Raw genomic sequence first — 26289 nt, 5'->3', positions numbered from 1 at the left:
TCTTGTTCCTAATCACTTGCACAAGACCCTTGAAACCATGGATGAAGGACACCTACACTGGTCGGTGAGAGGCCTAGCCTTTTCACTGACCTGTGTCCTTCATCCATGGCTCAGAGGGTCATGTGCCAGTGGTTAGGTTTTAGAAGCACTAATAATTTAGGGCCTGGTGTCCCCAAAAGACACTACCTGTAGTCATGCACCTCTGCCATCGGTTCCTCTTGCTCCTCACTTTGTTCTTGTTCCTAATCACTTGCACAAGACCCTTGAAACCATGGATGAAGGACACCTACACTGGTCGGTGAGAGGCCTAGCCTTTTCACTGACCTGTGTCCTTCATCCATGGCTCAGAGGGTCGTGTGCCAGTGGTTAGGTTTTTAAAGCACTTCAATTTATTAGGGCCTGGTGTCCCCAAAAGACACTACCTGGGTCACAACCTTGTGCCTGTTGCACTGCACCTGTAGTCATGCACCTCTGCCATCGGTTCCTCTTGCTCCTCACTTTGTTCTTGTTCCTAATCACTTGCACAAGACCCTTGGAGCCATGGATGAAGGACACCTTGACTGGTGGGTGAGAGGCCTAGCCTTTTCACTGACCTGTGTCCTTCATCCATGGCTCAGAGGGTCCTGTGCCAGTGGTTAGGTTTTTGAAGCACTTTAATATTAGGGACTGGTGTCCCCGAAAGACACTTGGGCAGCTATGCCCTGCAACTCTTCCAGCACAAAGTTGGTGGTTGGTGTTCCTTAAAACTGACCGGGCTATACCATAGATATGTTATTTTTTTGTCTTCCATGTTGGAAGAATGTTTCCATGTTGGAAAGTGGTTGTTTTTGCAATAAAAAAATTTGTTTTTACATACCTCAGTGTGATGAGTAGTTGTTCTTGTGGTGTGACTGCTCTCCTGAACGTGGTATCCTTCTTCCTAAGGTCATCCTTCACCATCTCCAAAAGGGTATCAAACCTGTCAGGAGATGGAAAGGAAGAAGCTGTAAAGTATGTTGTGGGACAAGGTGTTGGGTGGAGGATGGGGGAGGTGTGTTTACAGAGGTTTGGGAGTGTTGTGGAGGGTGGGGGTGTAGTGTATAGCTAGGTATACAGGGGTGTGGGGGTCAGGGTGGTGTGTTTAGCTAGGTATACAGGGATGAGGTGTTGTGGGGGTGAGGGTGGGGTGTTTAGGAATGGTGGGGGTTGGTGTATTTAGGCCTATATACTTACAGGGGAATAGACATCCGAGTGTAGCTGTAGAACTTCTGTGGGTGTCGTCTGAGGTCCCGGTAGAGGGCCTGGAACTCTCCCTTCCTCTGCCTCCTGGCTAGTAGAGGGTGCACCCACCATCTCCTGCGAGGAGCACGCCTTCTCCCCACATAGTAGTAGGTAAACAACAGGAAGGAGAGAATTCCCAGGTAATAAGCGTAAAAAATGACTGGATCCATGGTCCCAACTGCTGTCTCTGTATCCAAGGATGGTCTCCACACGTCCAGCTGTCTCCAACAATGACCCCAGAGCTTCTGCTGACCTCCCAGAACCCCAGGTATTTATACAGGTTGTTATCTCTTTAAAAATCCGGATCCGGACCGCAACTGTGTTCATACCGCACGGAAACCGTATGCAACCGGACCGGATCCGGACCGGATCCGGACAGGAACCGTACGGTTCAGGTCCGATCCGGCTCCGGTGCGGTTTTCGCAAAACCGCAAGTGTGAACGGGGCCTTAGACAGGCTAAACTCTCATAAATGCATATAGATTGCATTTCTCGGTTTTCCTTTTGTCCTGTGCAAGAGGTCAGGTCCACTTTAAGGGGACAGCAGCAAAGTGACCATGCTGAACATTATACAGTGTATATGTATTCCAGAACTGTAAACATTTTATGGCTGTGTTATATTACTGCTGGGAAGGAAAGAGAAGATCTTTAATGAAAACGGAGCCTAGAGAGGGGCCTTTACAATTCTCTGCTGTTGTGTTGGAAAAAATGTCAGCAAAAGTTGCATAGGCCCAGGCCTACAGCTAGAGCTGTTCATGCTCTAATGTAGATATTATGGCTGTGGTTGCTGCAATAAGGACAGTATGGCAGAACACTGTGGCTTCACTTGTTGTGGGTGACATAGGGTATCTTATGGGGCTGCATGAGTTTCCTCTGGGTACTCCAGTTTACTCCCACACCCCAATAATATACAGCTAGGTTATTCAGTCCCCATCAAAACTGCCCTTAGACTCAATAGGAATAAAAGACCAAGAATTACTATGGTAGGCATTAGATTGTGAGCTTCTCTGAGGGACAGTTAGTGACATAACTATATACAGTGTTTAAAGTGCCACATAAGATGGATATGCAATAAATACTGGGTTAATAATATTAATACCTCCACTTCACATTGCAGTTAGAGCCATAAATGTCACTATTCAAATTTTTTTTTTTTTTAAGCATGCTCAGCATGTCTTTATCAGAGTGCGCAAACCTTTGGGCCACAGGCATTCCAAGCTATTGCCTGGAGCACAGTGGCTGTCAAGGGCACCGCTGCTGAGGCCTGTGTAGTGCGTCTAGCTGTCATGTGCATTTGATCTGTCGCTTCCCATTCATTTGACCCTGCTGCGGTCAACTTGTATTTTCTTTTCATGTGTCACCAACGCGGTGCCGCTTTAATACACCCCCATTGGCCCTGCCCCCAGGCCCAATAGACTGCCCTACCCCGCCTCTGAGACTACCCCTTTTTCTGCCCAAGGCCAATAGAAACTCTGTGATGGCTCATTGAGTGGAGGTCCATGACGCTGCATGCAATTACACAATTGCAAAGGGCTGTGAGCAGGTATATGCTTGTACTGCTGTATGTGTACGACACAAACCATAGCCATGCAGCTGCAGACAAGATCTTGCATGGGTATACGGGTGCACAGATCCACAATGACCAAAGTCAGTGCACCATTTATGTATGCACTGTGAGGTTAGGGTGCACAACAAGCTATGGTGAATCTTTGGAATACCCAGGATGGGTGGACACATTTTTGAGAGCAGTGCTCCTCATTACTGATGGACTTGTTATATATCAAATATTTGATGATTGCTGATAATTGTGGCCTCTATAGCCTTTTTATGGTAGTCAATAAGAATCAGTGTTCTCCCCAGAAATTTTTTCCAGCCGGGTGGTATGAAAAAGTAGCCGGGTGGGGAATGTTATGCTGGGTGGCATTAGGTGGGAAATTGCGTGTGCATTACCCCTCCCCCCCCCCCCCCCCCCCCCCCCAGATATCCCCACTTACACCACCAATATATATAGGAAACATGGGGGGGAATATTGTTGGTTTCACTTTCAAAACTGCAGATTGAACCTGGCTGCAGTTTCTAATGTGACACTGTCAGTCACACAGGAAATTGTTGGCTGTGGCTGTAAAGGGGCCAGGGTGTCTCACTAATCACCCTGTGTCTCTGTCTGCAGTTGCCCTGGGTGGTGGCCATCTGCACACAGGCTCACTCTCCTCTCCCCCCAAGCTGCAGCTCTTTTACACCAGTGACACTTCTGGCGTTAATCAGGGCTTGGAAAAGCAGCGGCAGGACAGGATAATCATGGGGTAAAGGGGTCAAGTATCGTTAAGTTCTGACTGGCAGAAGTTGAGTTGGAAGCTCCCCTCCTCCATTAGACACCAGCGAGACTCGCGAGACTCACAACACACACAAACACGCTGCGGCTGGACCAGTATAGGGAGAGGACAGCGTCTGGCAAAACATTCCACAAAGATCAGAGCTGTGTGCTCTCTCATTTGAGCTGCGAGTACAGTGAGCAGGGGGGCAGCGTCTGGCTGAACATTCAGAGCCGTGCTTCCTCTCTTCAGAGCTCATAGGAGCTGTGTGACGTTTCCTGCATTCCCCCGCCCCTCCACACAACTGCCGGGAGCTGAGGAGGAGGGCGGAGATAGCGTCTCTGAGTGACAGCGGCTGGCTGCACTGATACGGCCGACGCTGATCACTAAGAAATGCAAAGAGCAGAGCTAATTTACCCGGGCGCTCAGAGGAGATCAGCCGGGCGGCGCGCCCTGGTAAATGGCTCTGGGGAGAACACTGAGAATGTTTTTTTGTTTTGTTTAATTTTGAGCATATCTTTTGCATCCCATCCCATATTTGTTTCAATACATCTTTATTAAAGAAACAAGGGGAAAAACATTACTATAGATTTTTTTTTTGAATTCTTTGTGGTGTTTTCTGACACGTCTTTCTTCCCCTCATGTTAGATATCGCAGTGGCATTCGTGGTCACATGAAAGCTGTAGTCATGGACTTACTCCGTCAGTATTTAAAGGTGGAAACACAGTTTCAGCATGGTATGTCTTGCTAATAAAATTTTATATACCGTATGTATTTTTCAATCCAAGCAGTTTTTGTTAACCATGTTTATATGAAGATCTCCACTGAATGCCATTACACTTGAAGTAAAGGCCGATATGTTACACTAATAGTGCATAGGGGGAGAAGGGATTAAAACTACTTGGGTTTTTATTTGTATTGTCCTTATTTTGGAGATTTTCCTTTGCTCCTTGTCCTAACAGAGGTGCTAGTCTTTCTCCACTCTATCTTAATGTATTACTAAACTGAGAGAGATATGGGTGCTGATATATATGTATTTTCTTTTCAAAAAAAATGCAGATTTCCTGGCTGTTCTGCTGAGCCTCTGCTTCCTATACTCTTAGCTATAGACCCTGAACAAGTATGTAGATCAGGTGTTTTTGACTGAAGTCTAACTGGATTTGCTGCATGATTATTTCAAGTGTGTGATTCAGGTAATACTGCAGCCAATGAGATCCCCCAGACTGCCAGGCAATTGGTATTGTTTAAAAGGAAATCAATATGGCAGCCTCCATAGCCCTCTCACTTCAGGTGTCCTTTAAAGTAAAATTCCAGGCATTTTGTCTTTGTAAGCGGTGTGTACTGATAAGTCAATTGCAGTAATTAGTCAAAATGTATAATGTATCATAACTTCCCTTCCTAGGTTATTTAAAAAAAAAAATAACAGTTGAGAGCTACATTGAAATCCACAATTGTGATGCAGAACCTTGAAACACCTCTTTGTGAATTCAAATTAATGATCTTGAGCATTAAGTTGGCTTTTTAAATGGTGGTAGTTTAATGCACTAGATAAATGAAGCAGATCAATGCTATATATTATGGAGCTAAAAAACTTCACTCATTATATTAGTCTCATCTGTTTCCTTGAATTTATAACCCTAGAAGGCTTTCAGTGGTCTGTTGCTGCCATCTTGTGGTCAAATCCATTAACAGGCAGTCCTAGTCCTAATCCTGGCAAATGATTAAACCTATGAAGTGAGATGAGTGATTAACTAAAGGTGATGTGTGCTGAAGAGCAGCAACATTTCACAATAATCACTTCCTATATTTAGCATGGTAAACAGGAATTTTAAATAGAATTTCACTGCACATGAACATGTTTCAAGTAACCTCATTAAGTGTTCACTTTTTATTGAACAATTTATATGCATTTGTTCTATGTGATGCCCAGTGTAGTTTACCTTCTTAAAACTGAAGGTATTTGCGATAATTCAGCTTTAATTACCCACAATGCACTACTACTGAATATGCAAATGATCTCTTCATACCCCTAAAGCCAGGCTTACATACAGAACAGCTGGTGTATAGCAGTTTTACAGAGCCACATCAACCCCACATGTAGACAGCCTGTTTCTGATGTTACGTTAATGTTTTTCTCTTTTTGTATGAAATGTCAAGTACAATTTATTCCCATTAAAGTGATAATGGCGGATGACTGTTGCTCAATAAAGCTTATAGTGGACTTCTGAGATATGTTCAAAGCAAACCTGAAGCAAAAAAAACCTTACGATGTAATGAATTGTATGTGTAGTACGGTTAACGAATAGAACATTAGTAAAGAGAAGCAAAGAAAAGAGTCTCATATTGTTTTCTAGTACTTCGCTACTAATATATATATATATATTTCTCATAATCTTATTTTATGAAATTATCTCATAATTTTATTTTTGCTTCAGGTTTGCTTTAAGTGATTTAAAATTGACCTTAAAGGGGAACTGAAGAGAGAGGTATATGGAGGCTGTCATGTTTATTTCCTTTTAATCAATACCAGTTGCCTGGCAGCCCTGCTGGTCTATTTCTCTGCAGCAGTATCTGATTAAAACCAGAAACAAGCATGCAGCTAGTCTTGTCAGATTAGACTTATAAGTCTGAACCACTGAAACACCTGATCTGCTGCATGCTTGTTCAGGGGCTATGGCTAATAGTATTAGAGGCAGAGGATCAGCAGGGCTGCCAGGCAACTGGTATTGTCTAAAAGGAAATAAACATGACAGCCTCCATATACCTCTCTCTTCAGTTCCCCTTTAATCAGTATTGCAGTATTATTTGCATTATTCATTGTAGCCAAAGATCACCATATCAGCATGCTATCTCTAAATTTGTACAATTTCTCTGTGCGTATACTGATAGTAAACTGGCAACAGCATGTGCTGATCGCTGTTTAACAAACATGCTTCATAAATGCAAAAATGTTCCCACTCCTTCTGAATCAATTCCTTAATAACTTATTAAGGCCCTTATTAACTTTTCTCCTGAGTTTTCTTCTAGGAGATACATTATCATCTTCTCCTTAAAATAACTTTCCAGAACTTTGCATTAGAAAAAGTGCAAAAAAGTAGGTGAAAATGTACTATCAGAATGATTTTGAATGTTTTCTTGATTGCTTGTGGTAGTTCTGTTGAACAGATCACCTAGGAGAAAACTCTGGAAAAAGTTAAATGCATATGGGCCTATGGGGTTGATTCACTAAGAAAAATAGCACAAGTAAACTCCTTTTCTCACGCTATTTAACTTTGCGCACCTTAATGCATGCTACGCGCACTATTGCCAGCATAACATGCATTATTATCTTTAGTCAGAGGAGCGCTCGCTGTACTTGTCATAGCAGGCAGCCTGTTGGGCCAATCAAAACGCAGAGATCACTTTCTTTAACGTTACTGGACCCGAACGGGTCCAGGGTGGGACGAATTAAGTGCCCGCTATTGGCTAAGCGCTCGTTATGCTGTGCATAGGAAGCACTCCTCTGACTAAAGGTAATAATGCACCCTATGCTGGCAATAGTGCGCGTAACAAGCATTAAGGTGTGCAAGGTTAAATCATGCGAGTAACAGAAGTTTAGTCGCACTATTTTCTTAGTGAAACAACCCCATTGATGTAACACTGATTAGGAGAATTATAGGCTAGAGATTATTTCTTTTACGTAATACATGTGTCTTTAAAAGACCACTATAGCTGAATTCTAAAATTTTAAATGCATGTATATGCATACACAGAGAATGTATATTTTTTTCACAGTAAAATGCACTATAAATTTATTTTTCCTATGTTGCTGTCACTTACAATAGCTTGTAAAAATCTGACCGTTCTGAGAGGTTTGAACTAGTCCATCTCCTCATGAGGGACTCAGGTTTTTCTTTATTTTCAAAATCCAGAAAGTAGGGAGTCTGGTTGGCAACTTTGTATAGATCCTTTCCAGGGAGTGTTTTTGTATAGAATAGAGAAAATGCTGTGAATCTCTTATGAGGAGAAGGGACTAGTCCAAAATCTGTCAAATCTCAGATTTTTACTGCCTAATGTGAGCGACAGCAACATAGGAGAACATTAATTTACAGTGCATTTTACTCTGGGAAAAGTGTACATCTTATTAGTATGTAGTTTCATTTTTGCAATTGTTTTGTGATAGTGGTCCTTTAAGCCAGTAATGCAAATGTACTGCATTGTTCAGAACAGCCTACATTTTTCTTTTAGGCAATATACTAGTAATTAGTGGTTATCTTACAATTTATGTTTAGCATTTTTTCTTATGAACTCTTTACAGGACATCTGAGGTGAAGATAAACTGATGAGAAAGACAATTGTATCTATCCCGAATCTCCTAAAAATGACTTTTTCAGAGATCACACAGTTTTATTTTATTTTGAAATCTAGTTTAAAAGTTTTTACAGTCTCATTGTCTCTGCTCAATGACACCTTCATTAAAGTAAGCTAGAGCTCAAATCTGTGAATTATTGACCCTTTTTATCTGTCTCTTTCCTGTTCTCAGAAGCTATTTACTGACAGGAAAGTGTTTTATGGCTGTAATTACTTATCAGTGAGGGTTATGCTATAGTGTGGCCCGGTCCCGACCCGGGCAGAAACTGTCACTTGCATACCTGATGTAACTTTTTCAGGCAGAGAAAGAAAAAAAAAAAAAGGAACACAGCCTAGTTATTTGTCTGCTAGGCACTATACATACACATGTCACATGTCACCTCGGTTGTCCTTTAACCTCCTGAGCGGTATGGACGAGCTCAGCTCGTCCATCACCGCCGGAGGCTGCCGCTCAGGCCCTGCTGGGCCGATTTTCTTCAAATAAAGTGCAGCACACGCAGCCGGCACTTTGCCAGCCGCGTGTGCTGCCTGATCGCCGCCGCTCTGCGGCGATTCGCCGCGAGCAGCGGTGAAAGAGGGTCCCCCCAGCCGCCTGAGCCCAGCGTAGCCGGAACAAAAAGTTCCGGCCAGCGCTAAGGGCTGGATCGGAGGCGGCTGACGTCAGGTCGTCGGCTGACGTCCATGACGTCACTCCGCTCGTCGCTATGGCGACGATCTAAGCAAAACAAGGAAGGCCGCTCATTGCGGCCTTCCTTGTTTATTCTGGGCGCCGGAGGCGATCGGAAGAACGCCTCCGGAGCGCCCTCTAGTGGGCTTTCATGCAGCCAACTTTCAGTTGGCTGCATGAAATAGTTTTTTTTTAATTAATTAAAAAAACCCTCCCGCAGCCTCCCTGGCGATCTCAATAGAACGCCGGGGAGGTTAAGATTTCACTGTTTTATACCAGTAGTAATAATTACAAGTTAGAAGAATTCTATGGAGCAATCGTCTAATTAATCTGCATTGATTAATAGACTGCAGCTGCCTTTAAAAGTTGTAAATGTAAAAAAATATGTCAAATAAGTTGACAATTTTATCGTAACAAGTGCGTCTCCTATCTAGTCTACAACCAATTATTTTATAGACGCTTATGACTAATGCATCGTTTTTCTGTCCTTGCTCCAGTCATACAGCAGAGAACAAAAGCTATACTTCATGTACATGGTTTTCTATAATCTGAATGATATAATAAAATCTATACGTGATTCCTGTCTTATAGGTCATTATGACAAGTGTGTCTTCACGCTTCGGGAAGAGAATAAAAGTGATCTCTCAACGGTGCTGAATTACATTTTCTCCCATGCTCAAGTCCCCAAGAAGAACCTCTTAATCACCATGCTAATTGTAAGTTATTCTTGATATTGGCCACATTGTACTGGGACTCTTGCCGTATTTTCAAGGACACCTAAAGTGAAAGGGATATGGAGACTTCCATATTTATTTACTTTTAAACAATACCGGTTGCCTGGCAGTTCTGCTGCTTTTTCTAGCAACTAACTATCCAATTTCTAGCAATAAATAATTTGAGCGATTAGAAATTCTGATCGGATTGGTTGTAAATAATTTCCGTTGATGGGCACAATCTATTACATACGATTATAAAAAAAGGTTGTCCGATTGGATTTTCGTCAAATCAAAATTTGGATTTTCTTGTTGGTTGTGATAGATAGGTAGCAAAGATTGGTTCGTTGATGGTGTAGTGAACGATTTTTCTTCCGATTAAAATTTTCAGATCGATCAATTTTTCGCTAGAAATTGGACTGTTAGTGGCTACCTTTAGTGTCACAATCCACAACCTGAAATGTGCATGTGGCAGTTCCAATCAAACTACAGTCAGAAACATTTGATTTGCATGCTTGGTCAGGGTCTATGGCTAACAGTGGGGCATTTTATGCTTTATGAATAAGTAAGGGCCCGTTTCCACTGCAAAGTGATGCGAATGCGGCTACCTAGCCGCATCGCATCACTACCGCCGACGCCCGCGTCACTTCCGCAGGTTCTCGGATCGCTCCGCAACGCTCCGCATTCCGCAGGTTCTCGGATCGCTCCGCACCGCTCCGCATCACATGCACGCAGTGGAAACTCTTCCATTGCCGTGCATGTGTTTCAGGACACTCGCGGTGCGATGCGGCTATGTAGCCGCATCGCACCGCTCCTAGTGGAAACTGGCCCTAAGGACAATCCTGCAGCAATTTAGTGTTGTTATTTTTTTGATGGACTTCAGTGTATGTGTATTAAAAGAAGAACATAATGCAATAGAAGCTCTTGACAACTTTTCATCTGTTAAAATGTGTATCTATTTCCCTCAGGGCTTAGGGATAGTTCCTCACGGTAAGAAAAAAGTGTCTTATTTAGTTTGCATATTTAGTGGACCAAATCAGACTTTGCTGTACTTTGATCGGTTTATTATTACCCCAGTCCTGAGAAGCTCCTCACTTCTGTCAATAATCTACATAAGTAACAGGGAGACAATGCCATTATTATTGTGTTCAGCATGAATGGCTTGGACTTCACTTGTAAAATGAGGTCCAAGCTGTTCTAACATAGCCACCTTTTGCCAAAGCCTTGATGTTAAAATACTTCTTTACTACAGTCTTCTGTCTGCGTATGATGCTGGGTGTTTGTGCATTGCTAGTTTAGAAATGCTTGTGTCTACAAGATAGTTATATGCTGGCTTGATAAAGGTAGATCTTTTTATACTTGGCCCCACATGCGTAGATATGTTATGCTACCTGTACATGAGGAGATGAATATTTATTCCCATGTACACAAATATTAAAGCTGAACACACGAATGTGAAATATTTCTTTTCCTTTTTAAAGGACCTCTGTCACTAAAATCTTAAAATTTTAAATACATGTAAACACATACAAATAAGAAGTAAGTTTCTCCCAGAGTAAAATGAGCCATACATTACTTTTCTCCTATGTTGCTGTCACTTACAGTAAGTAGTAGAAATCTGACATAACCGACAGATTTTGGACTAGCCCATCTTCTCATAGGGGGGTTTTCAGAGTTTTCTTTATTTTTAAAGGCACTTAGTGAATGGCAGTTGCTCCGTCCAACTGCCAAAATAGTGTGCAGCGAGCAGAGAGGCTGGCCAGCATTATTGTATAAATCTTTTTCAGAGAATGTCTATAAAGAATAAAGGCTATGCTGAGAATCCCCTATGGAGAGATGGACTAGCCCAAAATCGGTTGATAATGCCAGATTTCTACTACTTACTGTAAGTGACAGCAACATAGGAGAAAAGTAATTTATGGCTCATTTTACTCTGGAAGAAATGTACTTCTTATTTGTATGTATTTTAAATTTTAAGATTTTCACGACGGTTCATCTTTAATTAGCTGTATGTGAGTAAATGTTTTCATATTGGCTGCACTTGGGAAGATGTTTTGCCACTATTACTGTAGAACTAATAATGGTCTTCCCTGAGGATTGCTGAGAATGATCCCTCAGTGATGTGTACTTGCAGATTATGACTTATTTTTCTCCCTTGTGAAAAAGACAGATTGCATGTTTTTCTATGTTAGTTTCCGACACCTTTACAGTGAAAAGATTATTGCATTAAGGTACCCATTCACTGGTCGACTTCTGCCATCGATATAAGGCTGGTTCAACCGCTGTGATTGAATTGGCTAGAAATTGATGCAGCAGGAATCATGATCAATCCACTGATCGATTTCTGACCGGTTTCGATAGATTTCCTAGATCGGTCCGGATGGAAAATCTAGGTCGATCGGCTGCTGGCAGCCAATTGCTGGCCCATAGCGTTGCATTGGATTGAATAGTGCAACACTGCATTTCAATTCATTCTGAAATCTATTGGAAATCTGTTCCTAGTGTATGGCACACATCAGATAGATTCCTATCAGATTCGACTTGACAGGCATCTGATAGTAATCTATCTGCTGGTCGAATTTATAACTGTATGGGTACCTTTAACCTTGTTGACCAAGATTACAGCCAATTCTAATGGGTTATGACTTTACAATCCATCATAGGAGTAACACTCCTATGATTAAAGTGAAATGATTTTAGTTGAAGTTGATATGACTGATGTCATTGCTACATTTGCGAATATGATTTTTTTTAAATTGTATGTATTTTGCTGTGTTCAGTTCCAGCCAGCTACTTTTCTTTGAAACTGATGGGAACTTAGAGGCATTCTAGTGACATAGCAGAATGCAGTAAATTATTCCGGATACCCACTTTTACACTAATTGTCCTGGTTTCAGCATCAGAAACACTTACTATATCTATATATTGCTGTATATTGGTATGCAGCCCCGTCCATCTAGTGATGCTTAGCCAAGGCTGTTTAGCTATGCGGAATTCTTCTCCCAGAGCATTCTGGGAGACCAGGAATTATTTTCACTGGCTTCGGAATTCTCAAAAACAAACATTCTGCAGAGCTTCACCTCACAGGACTAAAGATGTCACCACCTGTGATAAATTTCAGAATGTAAATTTGGTTGAAGAAAGATTTTACAATGGGCAAATACTGACTAAATCATTTATAAATGATTACTGTAAAACAATAAGCAATTTTATTCATTACATTAGTTTCACTGCAGTTCCTCTTTAGGATTTTGTGTCCATTAATCATGGGATTGGTAAACTGTTTGGTTTATTGTACATCCCTTAATATCTGCAGATGTTACAGTGCTTATGGGAATATCTCTGCACATGTTACATTACGTCCCAGAATATCTCCTCATGTTTAATACTGTACAACACCCGCAGTCAGGGGTATAGATTGGCTCCCCAGGGGGTCTATAAAATGCTCATCTGGGGAGCCAATCCATACCAGTGACTGCAGGTTCTTCCTCTTTCCCCACAAAGAATGACTATTTGGTTTGTATGAGTTCACCTCAGGTAGCATCACTCCTTTATTAATTTGCACTGCTATTGCAATTGATTGCTCTCAAGAATAAGAATCATGTGCACTTGCACTCATTGTTTGTATTAATAAAGCACTAGAACTTAATGAAATCATAATTATGTTGTCACTCCAAATGTTTTGTCTTGTGACTGAATTATGTTATTGGGCTTGAGTATGACCGGGGTCATTCCCTTGTGAGGGCTATTTCAGCCCTTTCTTGGGGAAATTTTGCTCTGCCTATTTCATATGTCATTATTACTTGCTGATTCAGGGCGCATTCACAGTGGGCTGTTATTGTCCTGCGTTATAAAGTCATTATAACACAGGATAACGCACTGTAATGTTAAGCCTATGCGACATTCACAGTGCGACGTTAACGCCACGTTGTAAATGTTGCTTTATGGTAACTCACTGCTTGCAATGCGTTACCTCTAAATGCAGATGATAACAGATACAGAGAGGCAGACTTTTTCATTTCCTGTGTGCTCCACTGTATCTACTGTATGCCATGGTAACGCAGCGTTAATATGCGGTAACATCCTTTCTTTGCGTTCTAATGCTGCGTTGCGACTTTAATGTTGCATTACAACGCAACATCCCACTGTGAATGAGGCCTCAATGGTATGGACCTATAGGTCCCTGTACTGTTTGATTAATTTTAAGGTTTGTTTGTCTCTTTTTGGCTGATTGTTCTTTATAAAATTACGCTTTTTGATACCATAATATGGGTGGATGCTCGATTAGTATCAGGGATCCCTATGGTGGTGCAATAAAAGGAATAACCTCTTCTCAGGTTTGAATGTTGATACTGGGTCAATTCCTAGCACACTGTTATCAGCCAAACTGTTCATTATATAGTGGTGCACAGTTGTAGTTTCAAAAACTTCAGATGAAAGTGGGTCAGGAGGTGATTCATAATCTTCACCTGAGCTGAATCCTTAGACCTGATATACTACTGTTTTCACATTATGTTGGATAACCCAGGTGCAAGTTGTTCAAAAAATAATGGACCATCAAATCTTACAGAAATGCCCGGTGGTAAATTCAAAAATTACATTTCATACTGGGGACGTATTTGAATGTTCTATTCAATAGGAACCCCTAGCAGGAAAATCAAATGAGCTGCCGATGGAGTTCCTAATACCTACTGCAGAAAGGGCTACAACCCACTAGAGCGATTTTTTTTTATTTATTTTTTTTTGGGGATTTTTTTTTTTTAGGGAGCCATTCAAAACGCTAGCGATTTCCCTAAATGCTCAGCTAATGTTATTGGATGGGACAAATTCCACTGGAGCGATTGCAATTAGTCACAGAGGCGCTTTTCGTGTTTTTAACGAGCTACTGTTTTTGTCCCCTACTTTATTGCCTTATGAAGTGGGCTGTGTCTGAGAAACACGTTGCATTCTTTGGGGTACTCTTAATAAATTCATTTATTTGATTCAGACAGTTGTTCCTGTTTGCTTTCCGGAGGCAAGTCCACCGCTGCCTCCCTAGCAATTTTAGAGTTTTTATCACTTTTTTTTCTGCTGGCGTCTCTGTTCTCTAGTGGTTAGCAACATCTCTAATGCAGGACATGCAAAATTTTTTGAGCGTGAGAGTTAGCGTTTGCGTTAGCGTTTCTGCAATGTAAAGTATATAAATGCTGGCGTAATCGCTCATGAATCGCTATACAGAGCAATTGCTAGCGTTTTTAATTTACTGCACACTTTAAAAAAAATTAATTTAAATTTACAGGACCAATCAGAATTAAAAACGCTAATCACAAATCGCTACACAATCGCTGGCAAAAAGCTTACACTTTTTAAAATCGCTATCAAAATCGCCAGAAAACGCTAATGAAATTGCTTACAAAACACTTATTAAAAACGCTAATGATTGCAATAGCAATTTGCGCTTTATAGTGGGTTTCAGGCCTTACTGTGGGATAGAGCAGCTATGGACGGTTTGCATTGCATACTATCCAACGTAGATAAGAAGGGAAGAGCTACAGAAGACAAAGGAATGGTGGAGATCTACAGGAGATTTAAAGATGAAGAAAGAAGTATGCAGAAAAAGAAGAAAGATATGTACACATCAGAAGAAAGAAATATGCATCCTCTTTTGCAGAGGACACCCCCTTGTTATGGATCAAGTAGCCCTGTATGGCTCAGGGGGAAGGGTCCCACCCTCTTTGTAGGAAGGGTCCCACCCTCTTTGGTAGCACCAGCTTCTGTGGAGGGGATGGTTAATAACACTTGAGCGGAGGAGGGGTACACTGTTTTATTCTCATTTTATTGAAGGAATTGTTTTTTTCTTAACAAACAAAAACTTGCCACGTAAGTGTTTTTATTTTAGAAGAATAACTTTTTATGCACTGTACTAATGCTTTCTGGTTATATGAACCCCTATAACTTTATCAGGCAGGTAGTTAGCAATTCAGCAGCTAAGTAGAGCAGTGAAATTAGGCCTGTGTGTGGCCACACCTCCTACAGAGAATGCCATAATTCTGACCTGAAAAGAAGCTACACTTGCATGTGCAGTCCAAGTTGTTGCTCTTCATATTCTATTGTTGTTAATGAACATGATGTAATGAAGACATTTTTCAGAGTGTCATTTCCTGGACTGCATTTTGGCTGCCCTCTCAATTCAAGAAGAGAATGTAGACATATTAATTGATTATTTTTAATGAATTCAATTGCTCCTTGCTTAACACAATGTGTTTTTTTTTCATTGCACAGTATGTGTTTTGGGGATTTAATCAGCATGTCTCTGAAAAGAGCAATAATTATGTGTTCTGTATATTTAGAGCTAAATTTTAGGAGTTTTGAAATCCAAGCAATGTATAATATCTCCCTACACAGTCCTGAATTAGCATTTTGATAAAATGGAAGAAAAAAAACGTGTTTTTTGAGCCTCAGAGTAAGGACCATGTAAACAGTGTTATCCACTACAGCTGAATAAGGACTGCCAGGTAATATGTGGAGTGATTTGCAACCCCGACAGTGCAGGCTCCATCCCATTTCATTGGCCAGTGCAGGAAGGCAATCATTATATAATTTACTTGGAGCATGGTGTCCTGCCTCCATTCATGGGAGGAGACTAGCTTCAGAAGAGACTGCTCTCTTTTGGTCCTGTTCACACTGACAAGTTATGCATTTTATTTTAACACAATGCAAGCTGGCAACTCTGTTAGGGAGTTTCACCACTTAATGTCAAGCTGACTTATGAAAACGTCCTGCTAGAGCCTCTTAACGGCTCCAGGACGTTTTTAGAAGTCCAGTAGTGCTGCTGCCGCTGTGCGCATGTTCATGCGTGCTCCCGCGCAGGGAAAGTGCATTCCCGCGCGTGGGCATGTGCAAAATAAAAAATAAAAAATAAAAACACCATAGAAAAAATACACCTTTACTTCCAAATAATATCTTGTCACCATACTTTGTACTAGGAACATATGTGCTAGAATCCCATATGATAGAATCTCCTGACACCAACAACAAACTGATACAGCAATATGTAATTCATCAGACCTACTTAACACCTATTGGAATCCATAAAAGTTAGACCGAAAATGCAGCAGGTCTGTGATTCCACAAGAATCTCATTGTCCTAGTGTAATGATCCACTCAGCTGGCTGCACAGGCAGACAGCTGTTTGACCATTCCTTAAGTCTGTGGGATGCAGGTCTCTGGATAATAGACCTGTCTTTGCTTTGCAAGCTTCAGACCTGCTCTGCTGCTGAGGAATTTGCATATACTGATTATGCAATTGCCTAGTCGCCTCCCTTGAAGGCTTGCAGCATAAATACCATGTGATCCCACAATCCTTTGCTGGTCATCATGGTTTGTTACTGTTGAAACACTCCTGGAGTGTCAGCCTTGCTATTGTTTGCTAAAGATTATCTTAGAGTATTCCTGGGGACTGCATTAGGCATCCCTCTGGTACAGTCAGTTTGTATTATTTGTATTGCCTGTTCTGTCTTCTGTTTGTCCTTGCGATTGCACTGGCGCCAGCGGTTGGTGATGGTGAATCGTTTGGTCCAGAACCTGGATCACCCTTGCTCTGGCGGAAAGAGCAGTGGATCCTGCTAAGCTCTGTTTCTGTACTTGGATCACACTTGCGCAGCCCTTAACCATTATACTATCCAGTACATAAATTACTTTTCTCCTATGTTGCTGTCGCTTAAAGTAAGTAATAAGTAAGAAATCTGACATTACCAACAGGTTTGGGGCTAGTCCATCTCTCCATAGGGGATTCTCAACATGGCCTTTATTCTTTATAAAGACACTCCCTGAAAATGATTTATACAAAGATGCTGACCAGCCTCCCTGCTCGCTGCACACTTTTTTTTAGCAGTTGGACGGAGCAACTGCCATTCACTAAGTACATTTTGAAAATAAAGAAATCCCTGTGAAACTCCCATGAAGAGATAGGCTAGTCCAAAACCTGTTTGTTCTGTCAGATTTCTACTACCTACTGTAAGTGACTGACAGCAACATAGTAGAAAAGTGATTTATGGCTCATTTTACTCTAGAAGAAACGTACTTCTTGATTGTATAAGTTTACATATATTTTAGATTTTAGGATTTTTACGACAGAGGTCCTTTAAGTAGCCTGGCATCAATATTGCCTGACAAAGTTGTCAGCCGTTACATTCTTCAAATAGGAAGGACAGTAAACACAAGATTCCCACTCTTGACAACTGAACACTGAAGACCTGATCAATGAGCCCTAGAATCTTAGACCAATCCCCAAAGAATTTTGGGCGTCTCAAGAGCATATTGACTAAATTGTCTGACTGATTATTGACTGTATAATAATCGGATATGAAAGCTCTGCTAACAGTGGTATTAAGTAGCAGTGAGAAACCACAAAATACATTATTAAAGAGAATCTGTACTCTAATATTCTTACACTAAAAATCATACCATTCTATTCCTTATTTTCTCCTGTGCCTCTCTGTGCTGTTTCTGCCACTCTCTGCTGCAATCCTGGCGTGTAATTAACAGTTTTAGGCAGTGTTTACAAACAAACTAACCAGCTTGTGATAGGCTCACATAAACAGAGTGTGTGAGTCATACAGAGTGTGCAGGGGGCCTGCAGAGGGTGTGTATCGCTTCTATCCAATCACAAGCAGCCCTGCACATTCCACACATTCAAGTCTTAGTCCGACAGACACGACAGAGGAAAGGAGATAAGATTTACTACAGAGACAGTGCAATTAGGAAAGGCTGCAGTAAGCCAGAGCACATTAGAACAGGTATAGGAACTTGTAGGATAGAAGAACTAAGGCAGAAAAATTTGTTACAGAGTCTCTTTAACAGCGTGTTCTTGTGATTGGGTAAATGCAAACTCATAAGAAATGTTATTTGTTCTGTAAAATTAGTTAGAAAAAAGACCTATAACATGCAGTGACCTAGGGAAGGAAATACATTTAGCAAATCAAAGCCTTAAAGCGAACATTCAGACTAAAAATCTATTCAGCAGCACTGAAAAGGCTTGGTGTTTCTTTAACAGTTTCACAGCATCAGAAGTTTGTTTTTATTACATAAGCCTTATTTTTAACTTTACAAAAGCTAAGCTCCGCCCCATCAAAGAAACTGCCGGGGCTTTTTTTCCTTGATGCTGTGCAAAGCATGATGGGATTTCCTATGTTGTTGTTCACGTTGCCTAGCAACTGGGAGGGGTGATCAGGACACAGGACAGTTGGAACTGTGTCTCATGCTCCCTGTCGCCTCCTTTCAACCAAAAAGATGGCTGCCCTCATGAAATCACAAACATTTGCCTGTTCTTTTAAAACAGGGTGGGTAAGAGATGATATTACCTATCTATTTTAATTAACATAACTAATGTAACTTAACCACTTTACCCCCAGCGGTACAAATTTCTCCATCCCTTTTTCCATCCTTTAACCACCAGGGACGGAGAAATCCGTACCTTCTGCGCTACCGCCGCTGTCCGCGCTCCCGCCGCTCGTGCGCGCGCACCCGCCACTCGTGCACGCTGCCGCCCGCTCGCCCGGAGATCAATGAATGGGAAAATCCATTCCCGTTCGTTGATCTAAGCCCCCGCAATGATCCGCTGCTTCTATTAGAAACAGCGCGATCAGTGTGATTCTCCCAGCCTCCTACTGCTTCCTGTAATCGTCCTTCCGGACGCTTACAGGTCGCATGTAAACAGACTCACTGTGGCCATCTTGTGTCCAAATAGTAAACTACACCCTAAAGCATTTTACACATACAAATATATTGTATTACACAATAAATTAACTCATTACCTCCCACACTCCCCAATTATTATTTTTTTTGTAATTAAAAAAAAAAAAAATACAATAAAAAAAAAACATACATAGTTACCTTAGGGATTGAACTTTTAAAATATTTATGTCAAGAGGGTATAACACTGTTACTTTATAAACTACGGGCTTGTAATTAGGGATGGACGCAAAACTGAAAAAATGCACCTTTATTTTCAAATAAAATATTGGCGCCAAACATTGTGATAGGGACATAATTTAAACGGTTTTATAACCGGGACAAATGGGCAAATACATTTCATGGGTTTTAATTACAGTAGCACGCATTATTTAAAAACTATAATGGCCGAAAACTGAAAAATAATAATTTTTTCCCACATTTTTTCCTATTTTCCGATTAAAACACATTTAGAATAAAATAATTCTTGGCATAATGTCCCACCTAAAGAAATCCTAATTGGTGGCGAAAAAAACAAGATCTAGTTCATTTCATTGCGATAAGTAATAATAAAGTTATAGACGAATGAATGGATGGAGCGCTGAAAGGTGAAAATTGCTCTGGTGTTCAAGGGGTAAAACCCCTCAGTGGTGAAGTGGTTAATGACAGTATGTTTGTTTAGGCTGAAGTTCCTCTTTAGGGTTGGTCCTTGTTATTGTCTCTTGTGAAAATTACTTTACCATTTTTGTGTGCAACATTTTTTTTATTTTATTTTTTTTGGGTTCATCTTTCCCAGTACATTTTTATTGTTTATTTTTGACAAGAGCTTTGTCTTTTTGAATAACTGCTGTATGATAAAACATCCTTCCTTATGGGAAAATTGTAGTCCAATTTTTAGTAATTTTTTTTTTTTTTTTAGGATTTGTTTTTCTTACCACAGGTTTGTTACTGTATGTAAGGATCTTAGTTTGGCTTGTTACCATTTATGACAATGAAAACTGGCACATGAGCAGGCAGTGGCTGGGCATATCTACTGTAAATTAACAGGGGAACACCACATCATTCTGTGCAATTTTGGTTTGGCTGCTTATGCCAAAGTCATTATTTTTGTTTGTGGGAGATTACAGGGCTTAATATTGTATAGCCCTGTGTACAGAACTATGCGTGTACAATAAACAGAAATAATACATAACAATACATGAAAGCCCCTGGAGGCAAATGGCTCAGTGACTTCCCTCCATTATCTGCAGTATTAATGTTGCATGCCAGGCTAGACTATTGGAACAGTGAAAATGTAAGCAATGCAAGGATGATGAAGGCTTTGATTTTGGCCTTGGAACTCCTATGCTTTAATTTGTTAAAGGGGCGAGCACACTTATGCTGGTGTGATTCTAAGTAACGCTTGCCTTAAGAATCTCATTATTCGAACACAGGGCCGTATTTCCTCTGAGAATTCTGGAGTAGCTTTGAGCTGGGCCTGTTCATTTCTCAAGCAATCATAGCTGCGTGATGGAGAGAGAAAATGGCAGCTGTTCCTAGCGCAGGCCTTCAATTTTCTTCAGTGTCCAGCCATTCAAGTGTGTAATTACACAGGGATGACGGGGAAGCGTCAGGCCTTGTAAGGGAACTGGTTGCAGGCTTTTGCTCACTGACTTTGAGAGTCAGGACAAGCAAAATTCAATTAATCTGCCGACATTTTATGTGTGTCCTGTATAATTACTGTATTGCTGCTTTACAGTTTTATGGAAAGGTTCAGGATGACTTTTTTTATTATTAATAAAATTTGGTGCCTGTTAGAAATATATATGCATCGAGATGCATATAGAGATATATTTTCCATAGCGTTTCATATGTTTAATAATAACCAGCATTTTTTTTCCATTTGAGCTTGGGAAATTCTTTGGATTTTAATGAATTGTTAATTGGATTTGACTAACTGGTGGTATTGGTGAAATGCCTAGCAATCTTCTATGCTATAGATAGAATACATTTTTATGTTTCTCATTTAGCCCTTCTTCGGGTAGCTAATATATAACAAATTAGCAGTTTTCTTTTACGCTACACAATATAGTATTGAAAACCGCTGTAATAAAGGAGTAGTGAATTAGGTGCTACCTTTTAGTTAAGTGTTAGAATTTATTTAGAGTTTTTTTTTTATCTTCAAAAAATTAACATTTTATGAAAAACTGTGAAAATTGTTTAGAGCTCCTCCTATTAGTATCATTGACATGCTTTTATAGGTACAGAAAAGGCCCAGTTTTCCTGCAGTGCATTAAAGCTAAGGGTGCATACAGTCCTCCAGTTTGGATTTGCCAATCATTAGCCAATTTTACTGCTGCTTGCATGAAAAAAAGGCGTGTGGAAAAAAGGGCAATGGGTTTGATGGTAGTAGAAGCTCGCTAAAATTAGCGCTATTCTACTACTAAAATTTCCATTGTAGAATATCGGTATTATGTACCGATATCTTACTATGGCTAAACCTAACCCTACTCTCACACATAGCCCTCCCTTTACGATGCCTTACCCTAAGAACTCCCCTCCCCCCGTGGTGCCTAACCCTAAGACCCTCCCCAGTGGTGTCCAAACCATGAATCCCTTCCTTAACCTAACCTTCCCTCTTTCTCTCTGAAGGTAAATTTGGGCGCCTGATTAGTGGCAAGAGGGACATTTTTTCCACACAGGCTTGTGGAATTCCAAATAGGGATGGATCAATGAGCTGATCAAATTGATTGGTCCTTTTTCAAGCTGCATATATTTGCATAAAAATTTGCATAATTTCGGAACAATATGCCTCTCATTGATCTTCCCTATTTCTAATGTGGGCAAAAGATGTACAGTATCCAGTAGCCCAAAGCTCGGCTTGTGTTCTTAGACAGAATCCTATGCACCATGAGGGCCTCAAGTACAAGTGAATATGCCATTTGTGGGATCATTGTTCGATTACAACTTATGTATTAGAGCAAAGCAAATAGTGTGAACTTACTCTAAAGATTAGGCTGTCCCTTAATGAGCAATAGGACCTTGTCCTCAGTCGACATGTCTGGAGGCTTTGCAGGGTCAGGGTTAAGCATCAGTGGGGCCCGTTTATGAATGGGCATGGCGAGGTCTATTAGGTTTTGTTATCGGTGGAGGGGGACTTGTGTGAGAATAAGTTTAGCGATAGTAAAATATCTGTCACATTTACTAATATTTTACTTTGAGATATACCACTGCCCATTAGTAGAATATTGGTCATTTTACTGATACTGATATTCTGCTAGCGGCTATTTCCATGGCGCCCATTTTGTATGCATGACTAGTAATCTCTTGCTGCCAAGTATAATGCCTGTGTTACCTCCAACAAAATAACAAATGTACTTTAAAAGAAACCCAAGGTTTGAGACCTATGGAAGCTGTCATATTTATTTCCTTTTAAACAATACCTGTTGCCTGGCACCCCTGCTGATCTTTCTGGTCAGTGTGACACACCTGAAATGAGTATGCAGCTCATCTTGTCAGATTTGTCATAGTCATATGATCTGGATGCTTGTTCAGGGTCTGTGGCTTAAAGTATTAGAGGCAGAAGATCAGCAGGACAGCCAGGCAATGTGCATTATTGAAAGGGAAATAAACATGTCCACCTCCATATCCCTCTCACCTCGGGTTCCCTTTAAACCTGACTAGGATATAAAGGAGTCATGTAAAGCTGCAAAAATGAACTACAAGTTATTTTTTTTACAGTATGCTGTAACAGAGCATTGTCTGAGGTGCAGTGGGAATTGGAAAGTTTGCTTTCACGTTTAGTCTTGCTGCTACAGTGAAAACTACACCTGCTGTTGATACATGTTGGAATTTTATTATTAATGTTGTTCTTTACAGGATCAGCTGTGTGGTCGGGACCCAACTTTGACAGATGAGTTGCTTAACATTCTGATAGAACTCACTCAGCTAAGCAAAACAACGAATGCCAAGGTGGCTCTGAGGGCCCGCCAGGTATGTATGCTGCATATCCGTACATTGTCTGACTGTCTGGACTATGTATATGGGTTTCACTTTATTAAATAATATATGTCTATTTTAACTTCCCTTAGGTCCTAATTGCTTCCCATTTGCCATCCTATGAACTTCGTCACAACCAAGTGGAGTCCATTTTTCTTTCTGCTATTGATATGTATGGCCATCAGTTTTGTATTGAAAACCTTCAGGTAATACATTTTATAAAACTGTGAATTATCAAGGCTGAAATTATACTTTTTGTGTCCCTGGACAAAATTTGTTGTGGCTCAGCTTTCATGTGCAGCAGCACCCCTCCCATTCCATATGTGGGCCCTCTTCCGTGTGTGTCATGCACTTACTGTAATATACTCTACTGCATTGCGGAAGATGTTGGCACTAAATAAATACTAAATAATAATCATAATACTGTATCCCTTCTCTTCATGAACAGCTCCCTTGGGCATCAGTTTGCCTTTTTCCATGTATTGCTCCTATTTTCATCCGCCTCTTTACTGTGTAGCAACTCCTCTTGTATGTTCAGGTGCCCCCTTGGGCTGCTGCCGCTCCAGGCCAGGGCTTTTGTGGCCTTTCCAGAAATCCGGCATTGTGAATTATACATGGTGTAGGTCTCATTATGTCATCATATATGCTTTTATTGAATTTTATGTAGCCGCTATCCATTTCACAGGGCTTTACAGATTGGGTAGAAACCTTTACATCTTTCTGCTATTATTGAGGGTCACAGTCAGTATTCTCTGAAACAACCACATTTTATTACTGAGTGAATTGAGTGGCACTCTATAATCCTCTTAGGGTTCGTATAGACGTACGATAAAGATCGTTCGTTACGAACGATTCGTGACGTTTACACGATATTCAAATTAGACTGAAAAGATCGTTCGTAATGAACGATTGTGTACACACGTGAGCGATATAAGTATAAAGTACTGAACGACGAACGATTAAAAAATGCGTGCGCAAACGGAAGTGACGTTATGACAGGCAATAAGAACATGCGTTATCGGACGATCTTTGTACACACTGCAACGATTGAACGATTATCTTTCGAAAAAATCCGCCGGGTTGGATCGGTCGGATTGAACGATAACGGTCGTTATCGTCCAAAAAAACGATCGTTGGAAAATTTGGAGCTCACGATTATCGGTCCGATTGTCGTTATCGTTCGTTTTCGAACGATCGTTATCGTACGTGTGTACTCAGCTTTAGTATGTGGTTCAGAACAGTGGTACCTGAAAGAAACCCATGCAGCTCCTGTCTAATAACATTCAGGAATCCAGTTCTTTACTTGCTCAACGGTGTAAAATACAGTGGGTTGCAAAAGTATTCGGCCCCCTTGAAGTTTTCCACATTTTGTCATATTACTGCCACAAACATGAATCAATTTTATTGGAATTCCACATGAAAGACCAACACAAAGTGGTGTACACATTAGAAGTGGAAAGAAAATCATACATGATTCCAAACATTTTTTACAAATAAATAACTGCAAAGTGGTGTGTGCATAATTATTCGGCCCCCTTTGATCTGAGTGCAGTCAGTTGCCTATAGACATTTCCTGATGAGTGCTAATGACTAAATAGAGTGCACCTGTGTGTAATCTAATGTCAGTAAAAATACAGCTGCTCTGTGAGGGCCTCAGAGGTTGTCTAAGAGAATATTGGGAACAACAACACCGTGAAGTCCAAAGAACACACAAGACAGGTCAGGGATCTAGTTATTGAGAAATTTAAAGCTGTCTTAGGCTACAAAAAGTTTTCCAAAGCCTTGAACATCCCCCGAAGCACTGTTCAAACGATCATTCAGAAATGAAAGGAGTATGGCACAACTGTACACCTACCAAGACAAGGCCATCCACCTAAACTCACAGGCCGAACAAGGAGAGCGCTGATCAGAAATGCAGTCGAAAGGCCCATGGTGATTTTGGATGAGCTGCAGAGATCTACAGCTCAGGTGGGAGACTTTGTCCATAGGACAACTATTAGTCATGCACTGTACAAAGTTGGCCTTTATGGAAGAGTGGCAAGAAGAAAGGCATTGTTAACAGAAAGCATAAGAAGTGTTGTTTGCCACAAGCCATGTGGGGGACACAGCAACCATGTGGAAGAAGGTGCTCTGGTCAGATGAGACCAAAATGGAACTTTTTGGCCAAAATGCAAAACGCTATGTGTGGCAGAAAACTAACACTGCACATCACTCTGAACACACCATCCCCACCGTCAAATATGGTGGTGGCCGCATCATGCTCTGGGGGTGCTTCTCTTCAGCAGATGGATGCCAAATACAGGGCAATCTTGGAAGAAAACCTCTTGGATTCTTCAAAAGACTTCAGACTGGGGCGGAGGTTCACCTTCCAGGAGGACAACGACCCTAAACATAAAGCCAGGGCAACAATGGAATGGTTTAAAACAAAACATATCCATGTGTCTGAATGGCCTAGCCAAAGTCCAGATCTAAATCCAATTGAGAATCTGTGGCAAGATCTGAAACCTGCTGTTCACAAACGCTGTCCATCTACTCTGACTGAGCTGGAGCTGTTTTGCAAAGAAGAATGGGCAAGGATTTCAGTCTCTAGATGTGCAAAGCTGGTAGAGACATACCCTAAATGATTGGCAGCTGTAATTGCAGCAAAAGGTGGTTCTACAAAGTATTGACTCAGGGGGCTGAATAATTACGCACACCCCACTTTGCAGTTTTTTATTTGTAAAAAATGTTTGGAATCATGTATGATTTTCGTTCCACTTCTCACGTGTACACCACTTTGTATTGGTCTTTCACGAGGAATTCCAATAAAGTTGATGCATGTTTGTGGCAGTAATGTGACAAAATGTGGAAAACTTCAAGGGGGCCGAATACTTTTGCAACCCACTGTATGTTCACAAGTTTATAGGGAGCCAGAGTATCAATAGTATAAATCTTTAATTAATCTAAATATCAAAGAACAGCTAAGACATACTTAAAATCAATGAAAACTCATTTGAGCACACGGGCTGGATTGAAGACATGCTTTACTGATGGCTAACATTGTGGTGTTTACAGCATATACTTAAAGGGGCCTGAAGAGAATATATATATATATATATATATATATATATATATATATATATATATATATATATATTTTATACCGGTATTTGAATATCAATAGGTGCACCTATATGAGCTCTAGGGGTATTATTGTAAATTGTGCCACTATGCAAATGAGTTTTAATTGATTTTAAGTGTTTGTCTTAGCTGTTCTTTGATATTTAGATTAATTAAAGATTTATACTATTGATACTCTC

The 26289-nt window shown here is 40.8% G+C and overlaps 1 protein-coding gene across 4 annotated transcripts in view; it reads left to right on the top strand.

Annotated features, from left to right (window-relative positions):
* Positions 1-26289, top strand: part of ACACA (acetyl-CoA carboxylase alpha) — a 421319-nt gene that overhangs the window by 116214 nt on the left and 278816 nt on the right. For all 4 annotated transcript variants that reach the window (XM_068269366.1, XM_068269368.1, XM_068269365.1 and 1 more), the window contains exons 23-26: positions 4220-4308; positions 9180-9304; positions 22871-22984; positions 23083-23196. In XM_068269366.1, the coding sequence (XP_068125467.1) occupies positions 4220-4308; positions 9180-9304; positions 22871-22984; positions 23083-23196 (442 nt within the window). The remainder of the gene's footprint in view (positions 1-4219; positions 4309-9179; positions 9305-22870; positions 22985-23082; positions 23197-26289) is intronic.

This window comes from Hyperolius riggenbachi, chromosome 2, assembly GCF_040937935.1.
Source record: "Hyperolius riggenbachi isolate aHypRig1 chromosome 2, aHypRig1.pri, whole genome shotgun sequence".
In the NCBI taxonomy this organism is placed as follows: Eukaryota; Metazoa; Chordata; class Amphibia; order Anura; family Hyperoliidae; genus Hyperolius; species Hyperolius riggenbachi.
This window is presented reverse-complemented; position numbering and strand designations above follow the sequence as displayed.